This window comes from Diuraphis noxia, unplaced genomic scaffold (assembly GCF_037042655.1).
Source record: "Diuraphis noxia isolate RWA-SAM2 unplaced genomic scaffold, SU_Dnox_SAM2 contig0003, whole genome shotgun sequence".
Taxonomy (NCBI): domain Eukaryota; kingdom Metazoa; phylum Arthropoda; class Insecta; order Hemiptera; family Aphididae; genus Diuraphis; species Diuraphis noxia.
The window spans coordinates 79,056,214-79,069,018 of NW_028301713.1; the positions used below are offsets into that span (position 1 = coordinate 79,056,214).

At 28.6% G+C, this 12,805-nt stretch overlaps 1 protein-coding gene across 2 annotated transcripts in view; it reads right to left on the reverse strand.

Moving 5' to 3' along the window:
• Positions 1-12,805, reverse strand: part of LOC107163285 (sodium/potassium/calcium exchanger 5-like) — a 44,838-nt gene that overhangs the window by 1,100 nt on the left and 30,933 nt on the right. The window contains exons 4-7 of one of the 2 annotated variants that reach the window (XM_089224409.1): positions 2,289-2,417; positions 1,805-1,951; positions 788-985; positions 66-167 (exon numbers count right to left, since the gene is read on the reverse strand). In XM_089224409.1, the coding sequence (XP_089080535.1) occupies positions 66-167; positions 788-985; positions 1,805-1,951; positions 2,289-2,417 (576 nt within the window). The remainder of the gene's footprint in view (positions 1-65; positions 168-787; positions 986-1,804; positions 1,952-2,288; positions 2,418-12,805) is intronic. The other variant, XM_089224410.1, reaches the window with a different exon arrangement.

The window sequence follows — 12,805 nt, forward strand, 5'->3', positions numbered from 1 at the left end:
TAATGAAGAATACATAATTATAATATGATTAAATAATTTGTGGTGGTAACAACTAATAATCTTACCGTTTCGAGCATTTATTATACCCGAAGTGGCTTCAGGTATACTGCCACCAGCAGCCAAAACCGCTATTCCCATCACAATGTCGCTAATATGAAATGTATCTCCTGTTTTAGAACAATAGTTATATTATTACTACAACCAAAATCGTCAATACAACTAATATACAATTATAATAGCTGCATCGGTGTAATTTGTTAAGTTTTTTTTTTTTTTTTGAAGAGGGAAAGGGAGTATACTAAATTTATTATAACTGGTTACAAGTTATTGTACAGGTGTGAGTCATGAGATAGGTACACTTAAAAGTTACATTGATAAATGTATAAAGAATTATTAACCACGGAGGCTATAGGTAAAATAACATTAACATTATGATTGTTATGTTTGAAAAAAAAAATGTACCAACCCGCAACCCTGTCGTATAGTACTTTAGAATAACCATAAACCACTGTCAGATAAATTACGAAAACTAAATTGGACAAATCAGTTTTTTTTTTTTTGATTTTTCAGTTCCACTTGTGAATTATAAAAGCACAACAATTGCCATGTAGGTAACATTTAACTGTAACTTGTGACTTTCATACAAAGTGACGGGAAAACCTATAGGTACGTGTAATCATGATGGATAGGTATGATGTCATATGACATATCCCATATGGGATACGACACCCGAATTCCCACCTTCCGTAATTACGCCAATGTAACTCATATTATAATATGTACTCACCGCATATCGACAACATCCAAGACACTAAGTATGAACTGATGCCTATCCAAATTATGCACATGATGAACGTGAATGGGTACACCTTACGCCTTGTCCGACAATCGGGCACGGTTACCGACAACATGAATGCTACCGGTAATGAAAATGCCCACCACATGATTGGCAATACACCTGTGGGTATTTTCCATATGGGGGAGACTGAAAATTAACGTTAAAATATTATAATAAATGTATATTCCCATTGTTACTGGATAGGCTTTTTTATTAGTATTAGGAGTATACGGTATACCCGTATACCTAATCACCTTTAATAACCCATATAGATTACGATCTAAGGTCAGTGTTATTCGTGGGCGTCATTTCAAAATGTTGAGCGGAATAAGTAGCCTAAGCTGAGGTTTATAATTTTAATGCATACATTTACGCACTTGAAAAACAGATACAAATATGTACTTAATTTTGTTTTTGATTATAATTTTTATAAATACAAATATTTTATTATTTTACTAAATGTACCTACTACTTATAATTCGTTATGAACTGATTTTGTAACTAATTTAAAAAAAAAAAATAGTACCTAACCTTATTTGTAACGGCCCTGCATTTTAAATGAAAAAATAAAGTTATAAAGTGATAAAAATAATGTCGGGTAACGGGGTAACGCAAATGTAATTTAAATAAAATTATTTAATGTAACGAGTTGAGTAACATAATTTAATTAGTTTTGAAAATTAACTAATTTATCCAACACTGTATAATATTATATCAGCTAATATTATATTATGTACAAAAGGAATTTAAATTTTCATAAAATGAATATATAAACCCATCAAAATGTTATTATTTTCGTTATAAAAGTGTATTTTCATTTCAATAACAAATCTGTAATGTATAGGTAAAAAGCATTCGTGAGATGCAAATGCATAAACCCTTGTATCCGGAATACCACAAATGACGCCCCTGATTGAAAATATATTATGGTATCACCGTCATTATAAATCAATAGGTAATAATTACTCGGTTCCTCGTCGTCGTTCATTTCATTGGGATCTTTGCTCGTCTGAGACTTCTTTGTCGGCGGAGGCGGTACGTACTCCGTGAAGTAAAATGAACGGTAAACGCCGTAACCAATGTCGAACGCAGGTGGCTTCATCGAGTTCGTCGCTATAATATTCAAACATAGGTATACAAGTGAGTCCTAAAGCGTGCAGTTTGCATAACACCAAAACTTGAAGTAGCTCTGTTATGTAAAATAGATAGGTAGGTAGGTATTGTCGTACTTGATTTAAGACTTATTATTATTATTATTATTATTATTATCGTCATTATTAATAGTAGTTAAATAGGCGAAAAAAAGTTAAGCTACTATACAGTTAACAATATTATTAATACATTAGAAATAGATAAGAATATTAGAGCTTTCTTCAGATTTTGTTTTATATAACTCATGCGCATGCATATTATTGTCGTTATTCAAAGCGTAATCTTTTAACCAACCAACCCGTTCCGTATTGACATGCTTTTACACCATTCTCAGGCAATGAAATGCTTTGAGATTCATTCGAAGTAAATTTCCCATAAAACAATGCATTGATAAACAGCCGTTGAACATAATCGAAAACTATAGCCCCTGTAACAATGAATAGGTATGTTGCTAGATAGGTGGGTACCTCTACTACTACTACTAAATACGTAGAAGGCACAGGAATGTAAAGTTATTTTATTAATTGGTTTGTATATTATGCACCTACCATACATGTTATATTTGAACTCAAGAGTCAAGAAATTACATTATATTTTATTGTTTTTATTTTAGAGTTTGCTAATCAGCTAAGTATCTAGTTGTAAAAATACCTATAAATATTAAAACAACAATTTTTGTTTGATAATATATACCTAGCTTGTGTTATTCAAGGTGATATTGGTTTTAAAATTCGTATGAAATGTAGTAAAAATATTAATTTAAAAACGAGTTTAAAATTTAAATCAAGAGATTCTATAATGTATTGGTTAATGTCTATTGTCTACATACTTGCGGTTTTTTCCTTTATCTTTAATTTGATAGTGAATATTGTGTCGGACCTTAAGAGGAAGCGCTACACACATATTTTTTGTTGTCTCCCTCTGATTACAAATGCGTAACATAGCAAATTTACGCTCACCAGATCACGCTTAATTCTGTTAGCTTAAAAATTAGAGCAATTTGACCTATTATGAGACTTTATGGTAAGAACATTATCTGTGTTTGTTACGATAACTTAGTTTTAAGTGAGTTATGAGCATTTTTAATTGATGTTTTTTTTTATATACGCATAACTTGCTACAAAATATTGAACCATATCGTACAAAATCTACATACAAACATAGATAATGTTCTTAACATCAAATTTCATAATAGGTCGATTCGATTCACTCTAATTTTTAAACTAACGGAGCTAAACGTGATCTGCTGATCGTAAATTCGCTATTTTATGCACTTGTAAGACGGAGATAATAAATGGTTGTGTAGCATCCTCTTAATATCATATCTGATACGCAGACGATTTAAACCAATCCAAATAAACGTGATATTTATATGATCATTTGTCGAAAGTGGAAGATTCGTTCAATTCATAGGTTGAAAAATTATACTCGAATTCAATTCCACCCTTCTATAGACTACAACAATATGTGCTCTTAGAATCAATCAATCACTGGTAAAATATACAGAGTGATTCTCCGCGCATGCTCAATCCCAATTTTTCCTTCAATAATAATTTCATTAAAATTATGATTTTTGGTATTTTTAAATATCATACTTTCATATTGTTGAATGTTGATATGATTTATATAGGCTCTACTTAAAAAGTGTCCTGTGGTGGTATAACCGTTACAAACTTCGTTTTTCAATTTAGAACCCTTATTTTTACAATAAATTATTTAGCGGTTATTTTTTTTAAAAATTTTTAAACGCCCAAAATTTAAACGAGTAGTTTTACAACTATTAAAATATTAATTTTACTAAGGATAGGTAATAGTCCTTAAAAATGGTTGTATAAAAATATAAAATATACGCAATATTAGACCTAGTATTTATCATCTTTAGGACAATAGGACATATTTGCAAATTATAAAATATGTTGATAGATTAAAATTAATTGCTATAATTTTCTTATCACTGTTGCAGCTTCCATATCTTCCAATTCCATGATCATAGTCCTATTATTTTTTATACAAAAAGTTAAATAACTAAAAACTACTCGTTTAAATGTTGATATTATAAATATTTCATAATTTTCAAAAATAAGAAATAAAAAATACTTGCTGAATAATTTATATTAGAAAACTTGGTTTTTCATTTGAATAATTATAGAAATTTGTAAAGTCCACATACACTATTAACACTAGGTACATTAATATACCTACAAAAAATCTCAAGGAATTTAAAATACGATCTTTATGTTTATTTAAAAATTAAATTTCGAATAATATTACATTATCGAAGAAAAATCGAGACGAGCATACTGTTTTAGTGATTCGCCATGTACCCAGATTATTTATAGTAGGTTACAGATTTCCAAAGACAAGTACCTATCTTACCGTCTTAAGAAATGTATATGATCTAAGATATAATTATATTACATATAAAAATGAAATTATAATTTTCAGGCTTCTATAATTTCTTATATTAAATTACTCTAGAGTTTAGACACCACGGGTATTTTTTTACAACCATTATATTAAATTACCATAATAACTGAATAATTAATTTACAATAAATAATGAACAATAATATAGGTATATACAATATAAGTATATATTAGTTAGAGCCACTAAGGTACTAGTAATACTATGTAATAAGGAAAACTCTAAAACCTAACTCCTAAGTGAGTAAGGCCTGATTACAACAGTTATATGACAATGGACTAGATTAACTCAGGGACCAGGGCCGGATTGGTTAGGCGAGCTACCGAGAAAATCTCGGTGGGCCGCTCAAAAAAAATGTCGATCGTAAGTGTTTGGGCAATTATTTCATAACACAGATTTGAATACATTTATTTAACTCTGTGCACTACGTCAAATCTAAATCATTTTATACATTTTTATTTGAAAAAGGCCCCTTTAGGGCCGGTTAAAAACTAAAACTCGATGGGCCGATACCTTGTCTATCCGGCACTGACAGGGACTCGCAAACTATTTGCCACTCGCGACTATAGCAGCGTCAATACAGTCCGTGAGCGCCGGGACACACATGAATTAATTAATTTTTAAAATACTAAGTACCGCGACGTGATAACTTCAATGAGCGTGAAAAACCACAAAACCACAAAATTTTAATTGGACAAAAAAAATAGTTCTATGCTTATTCATTCTATTTTAGAAAAGTTATGAAAATAATTATCGGTTTGATTTTTTTTTTCAGAAACTAATGGAAATATCAAATAACCAACATACATTATCAATCAATTAGCTTCCTTTTTTATGTACAATATTACATTTATAATAAAAGGTAAGAGTTTTTTATTTATCATTAATATTATAAATTATAATAATTATATAGATTTATCACGACTACATTTAAATATAATACAATTATATATACAGGGTGATTCTTTTATCAAACAACACTTATATGGTGTTTGTGTGTAAATACCACCTAACATACTCCTATAACACACAAACACCACCCAAAACCACCCAACTTTGGGAGGCTATATCTTGTAAACGGATTAACGAAAAATGAAAATTTAAACGTGAAAATTCATTGAAAAATAGCCTTTTTAGTTTATGACATTTTAAGTATAGGTTGTCATTTGAAAATCAAAAGTTGATAATGGTTAACCTGATAAATATAAGGGTGAATATATTTAAAAAAAATATATAGTTCTAGTCGTTCTAGAACAAGATGGTTCTAAAATTTTGAAAAAAAATAATTTGAAAAAAGTCAATAGTTTTTGAAATAATGAGTGTTGTTTGATAAAATAATCACCCTGTATATAATTTTTTTTGTCCAATTTATTACTAAGATATTTATTTATTTTTCCGATTTACAAAGCTACTATAGGTTTTATAATATGATAATTAATTGGGGGAATATTTTAAGATCATATAAAAATCCACTATTGATTATTGTACTGACAGTGACTTTATACCGCATTACGTTCTTGTGTCTCGATTCTTGCGAAGTTATCTTTCAAAGTTCTGGATTTAATATATTGTAATGGAAATTGTTAAATCAAATAAGTGTTCAGATAAGATTTGTTACAAAGGTTATACGATTTATACGTATAATTCTAAAATATGATGGAATACAATATTATACCTGGAGAGGCTGGAGATGTACCAGAAAAAGCTCATTCAATTGTCCTGCTATTCTGAGAACTTCAATTCTTAAAACCGACCCTCTGGTTACAACGTCTCGTGAGCACCTAGCTATTCTAGCTGAACCATTTAAAGTAAAATTGACTAAAGTTATTGCTTAAATTGAAATTAGAGCTGCTCATTCTAGTGAAAATTCATCTCAGATTTATGTATAAATGATGTTTCATGATTATATTATCATTTTGGGTTTTTTTCTCTGTTGGTTTTTTTATTTTGGTGTTTTTTCCTTGGATTTTTTTCCGGGATTTGAAGTATTAAAATCACTATTATACTATTATACTATACAATATAATACGTGTTATAATAATTATTGTATAATACTATAAAATAAATTTAAATGTATTTTACTTATTTACATTTTCAAGGTCATACATTTTTTGTTTACGTCTAGTCGTGAAAACATGTAGCGACCTACGTATTCAGACAGACTTAGTTATAAAAAACAAATACAGTAATAAAAAAATAATTATTATAGCCATTGATTTCTGATGGCAGACACGTATTTTCAATGATACATATCTACATAAGTTAGATTGTATCATAATAACATCGTATTATTAATTATTATCATACCTACACCTAATGTAAACTAGTTTATTTATACCTAAAAATGTTTAGAAAGATGTTTATTTGTAGAATTATTAATTGATACAAGTTGTTGAATATTACATTCATTGATGTAACTAGGGGGAGGTGATTTGGGTCATTAGCTCCACTCACGTCAAAATTATCATCCTAAGAAATTATTAAAAAATGTAGGCCTCATTAAGTCACAAAAAAACCTGAAGCTTAATCATCCCCATGTTCAAATACCTAGTTGCGCCGATGATTACATTATAAGTCGTTTATTTATTATTCTACCCGTGTTAACTTTAAGTCTTTAACTATATACCTTACTAGGTATAGTCGTTATAAACTTATAACGTACCTACCTGATATTTGTATTTTAATATGAAACAAATATTGTGTAAGCGTGGTATCCACCTATTTTCAAATAACAACCTGGTTTTTATTGGTTTAAAAAAATGAATCCATACTTGTTTAGTATTATATAATATGGATATCATTTTTAGACAAATCAATCCATAACAAACAAAGAATTGTAAAAAAAAATATTGTGTAGGTATAACAAAGAAAAATCAATGTCTGTTAAATTACATTGAAACAACTGATAAGTATAGGTATACATTTTAATGTAAAGATATAGGTAATATTAATATAGTAATAAGTAGTAGGTACCTATCTCTGAGTATTATATTAATAATTTATCTATGTAGGTACGTATCCAGACTTGTGAAAAAAATATACATATACAGGCACGATTTACGAATTAGGCAGAGTACATTTAACTTTAGCTTCATTATTTGTATTAATATTATAATATATATATATTATTACAATATACTATGCTATACAATGAATATAGAACGGAGATCTGAATAGGTTGCACATAACTTATAACTTTATAAGTACCTAGAAGCTACAATATCTAATTAATAATAGACACATACCTAGGCATCTAGTAACCTATAATATGACATGTGGCTATAATAAGGTACTTATGCATGCTGTTTAAATGGTATAAAATGTAACCTTATTTTCTGTTATCTTATAAATATATATACAAGGTGAATCAGGTTGGTGACCATTTACGGCGTATGCAAACTCCATTTTTACCTTAATTAAAGAATTTATTCAAATTCTGACCATAGCATTTTGAAATATTATAGATATCCATTTAACCATATTTTAAAATCAAACTAATATAGAGTGTCCTGCGGGGATACAAACTTCTGTTTTTCAAACGAGAACCCCTTTTTCACTGTCAATTATTTAAGGGATAATTTTTTTGAATATTTTTATGTACCTAATTCAAAATTCAAACGAATAGTTTCTCAGTTATTAAAGTGCTTATAAACCATAATAGTCCTTAAAATTGGTTTTACTAAAATATAAAATAGATGTAATATTAGATTCGAAATTAATTATTCTTGGACTACTCTTACAAATTAAAAAAATAAAAATAATAGATTAGTATGAATTACTAAAATTTTCAAACCAATATAGCCTCCTTATTTCCTAAACAAATTATCATGGGCCTATTATCCTTAGTAGTTAATTAAAGTTGAATAACTAAAAAAACACTACTCGTTCGAATTTTTAGTTTGATACGTCAACAATCTCAGGAAAATCCGCTAAATAATTTATAATAGAAAAAATAGAAGAGGGAAAATCGAGGAAAAAATGACTCCAAAAAAAAAAAAAAAAAACACCAAGTAAATAGACATTAAAATAGAACAAAGTAAAAAATGTAATTTTATCTAAAAATCATAATTATCAATTATTAAGATTAATAAAATATTAAGTACTTATTGAATACTATAATGTTATAGCCATTAAAAAATTAGATATCTCTTTCCCTACTTGAATATTATTTACATATTTTTTTCAATTTATTTTGTAATTTTTCATTAATCTTTGTTTTTTTTTTTCATTTTTTGGCAATGTCCTCCAAAATATTTTGAGCTAATTTTGATTTGTCATTCGTTACTTACAGTCGAATTATCGTTATTAATACCCATATAGAGAGATGGCAATATCCCATTAACTTTGAAAATTTATGATTCCGTTTTTTCCATTTTGGTATTTACCGTGTCGATTTTTACCAATTACCTTTGACAGCATACTCTTTAAGTAATCCAAAAATGTAAAAAATATGAAGATAAAATTTCTAAGAATATATTTAAAATATTAAGTGTATTTAAAGATTCTAAAAATTAGATTTTTGAATAACTGTTGAAGAAAAAAGGGGTGGACATATTTGGTGAATAACCTTGTATTATATATATATTAATTATATAGATTGACTAAAGCCCTCTAGGCCCCTCAAGGTTATCTAGATATCTGCCTACTTACAGCGGCGGTAACTACGGTGGCAAACTGTGCAAATCGTCGCCGACGGTCATATGTTGTAACATTACGAATGCCAAAAACTTCGCGTTTTTATCAGCTACATTATATACCTATAACAGCATAGCATATAGGCTACAGTGTAGGTAGGCGGGTAAATTAGTAAGTACTAAGTAGGTACCACAGAACGTCAAAACCGTCTATCCTATACGATTGCGAATTCGTGTTATTGACCCTTATAATAATATTTTGACGTAGCTTTTACGCATATGTGTAATTTACTTCTATAAAACACAATAATATAGGTAGGTATATATTTTTCATATGTGCATATTTTTAAACGTATGTGGTTAGATAGATGATAGATACATGCTAACAGTAAATTTTATGGTTCCTCTAATATTGCCATTTTGCGTCATCAAAATATTATTTTATTTTTAATTATTATTTAGTAATTATTATATTGTATTTATTCAGGTATATGCAGCTATTACATTCATCGAAATCAATACGAATTACGTTGCAAAAAGCATAATGTACATAGGTACCTAATCATATATTACGCCTATTTAATCATAATAATTATATTAACTTATACACCGCCAGACGCCAGTATTTAAATATTAAAGTAAATTTAATGGCACACAGTTACTCGTGTACTTAAGTATATACGCATTTACCCAAGTACTTTTTTTTTTCAATAATCTTTTTAAAAGTTTCACGTTGACTAGATATTCACTATTCACTTATTCGTACATTGTTCCTAAATTATGAAAATCGGTATTCCTTAGAAATACCGAGGTATAACACTTTGTATAATTTGGTAGAAATAAGATAGCAAATAGCCACGGAAAAAAGAGCGTCCATAAAAATACTCGAAGAACGCAACTAAAAATTTACAAGAAATTTAAGTGTCGCTCGGATATACGGTTTACAGTCATATATGTATCTGAGCAGCAATAAACGCTATCAAAAAGTCAGATAAAACTTTTTTAAAAGTCATGTATTGAGTATTTTGCGTAATGGTTGTGAAACCAGAGCAATACAGAAAAATATACAATGAAATTAGTGAGTAGGTTGATCAAAAAAAGTGGACTAGCAGTAAACTACTTAGTACTAGTTAGATTGAAAGGGAGTACAATTCGAGAATTCTCTGAAAGTTTATAAGGTATTTAATAAGATATAACCAGTAGCCCCTTAATACCCTTAATATAATAGAAGAAAGAATTAATGGCCGCAAAGGGAGAAGAAGACTAAGTACGAAAGGAAAAATTATCGGAATTGCTGGACGCAACTGGTCTTATCGACTTACTATAATATAATATATGAAAAATTAATGTCATTAAAAAGAGACAAATGGTGGTTTGTATTCAATATGATTTTAACAAAATTCAGAAGGTATTATAGCCTTTATTATTAATTAGAATAATATAGGTATATAATTCTGGATTAATTATTCAAATCAAATGTATATAGATCATGATGTTATACTGCAGGAGCAGGTATTTAAAAAACTTCCAACTCAAAAATGTTCACAAAATATTACGATTAATTTTAACTCAATACTAACACAATAACTTCTCAAATGTGGCTAAAAAAATTTTGTTGTGAATATGTAACTAGTTACTACCTAAATATTCATGATAGGTTCGTAATATTTTTATGCATTAATATTATGGTGGTGAGCTTATAGATTAGAAGCTATTCTGCGATACTTATTACTAGAGTGCAGATTTTTATACATTAAAATGCATTTTTGCCAGTATCTTTATTAAACTATTATGATTCGTAAAGATTATTGAAAAAGATCCAAAAATGTGAAAAGGAAAAAATTTACAATTACATAGAAATCTGCGCTCTACTTATTACTATGGCAAGCGTAATGTTAGTATGCATTTTTGAATGTACCTAAAACTAAATAAACATAAACACATGATCACGGTGTCCGGAGAACAAATGCCGCCATCCCCCACTCTGGGCCATGGCAGAAACCTACGCGTGCCCCAATAGAAATTCTGCCAAAACTCTCACCCACGTGTAACCAACCTACCGTTACATAAAACCTACAGTAGGTACTACCCCCTTCCCAATGGCATTAGTTGCCGTGGGATAATTAAAAAAAAAAAAACATGATGATTATTTTATCTGTAAATACTCACTATTATACCTACCTTTTTTTTTGAAAAATATTTACTTTTTAATGTATTTATTATTTTAATTTTTTGGAAAATGTGTGATGCATGCAGTTCTAAAATTTTATGAGAAATATAGACAAACTTCTTTCCTTAAGGAGCCAAAATATTTTGGACCCTTCTTACTTTTTGTACCCTTTACCACCCCTCTCGTAATTATACAAAAACTTAATCTAAATAGTGTGTTGTCTGTATAAGTTTAAGAGGACCCTACAATCGTTGTCAACAGCGGCGTACGCAGGAATATTCAACTATGGGAGAGGGACTTGAAAATAAAAAAATCACTCAGTTGCTTTAAGATAAGGTTTGAAAAATCAGGTAGATACTTTCATAGTCATATTCATATAGTAGTTATATATTTATAGACTATGATTGTAATGATTTGGTAAACACACAGCTTAAGATACTATATTAAATCATGGGTAAATATAAAATTATTAAGAACAAATAGTAATAAATAATATTTAAATGGGTAGGAGGGCTTTAGCCTGTTAGCCCCCCTATACGTACGTCTCTGGTTTTCACCGTCTTATAAATATAAAACTAAGCAAAAACTGTTTTATGTGCAAAGGAACTGAGAAGGTTTGTCATAAATAAGAAAAAAAATGTCTACCACATCAAAAGGAGAACATTGGTTATGAGACGTTGTTTTCATTTTTTTCATATCGGAACTAAAAAAAAATTATTTAATTTTAAAATACTGAAATAATCGATTTTGAAATGGTTAGAACTTTTTTCTTATCTGTAAGTGATATCAAAAAAATTAGAAAGATATTTCACAGGTAACGTTCTCAACTACATTGTATATCAATTTGAAGTCTTAACCTTAACTATCACTATACAGTTTGAGTGGTTCAATTCTAAAAATAATAGTTTTGCTATGATGTACATTTGTAAGACGGAGATAACATTATAGATATAGCATTTTCCAGTTTTCAATATATTATTAGACGTGTTATTGTGTTATTTCAAATTGTTGGGTGACGAATACATACAATAAAAAATCTTGGAATTTAATTTTAATTTACGGTTGTTAATTATCCATAATATATACATGGGTTTCAGGACAATTAAACCTCAAATTATTTAAAATATTTAAATTCGGGGTCACTGACTTTTCTTAGTGGGTCTAGTCACCTAATGTCTTCCCCTTGATGATGTTCCTGCATTGTATGTACCTACGTATAGTATACTAGTCTCTACTTTATGTTATTGTTACAGTCTTGTTTATGCTTTATGGTTAAACCAGTAATAACTTTTAATTTTTAAATGGAAATATTATTTTCATTACATTATCTAAAACATATAATGGTATAGTATATATTTTGAATATTAAACAATTCATGTTCTTAATATAGGTATATGCTTATTTGTTAAGCATTTAAATTGATGGTGAATTCAACTTTCCATAGGAACCTTTTACCTACACTTATTACTTCAATTGTATTTATTCGTTTTCATTAAAATATCGAGAAAAGTTCATCCTTCGCAACATGATGAACATTCGTTAACATAATCACTTAGTATATTATTTTAAATTAAAGGTTGATATTGC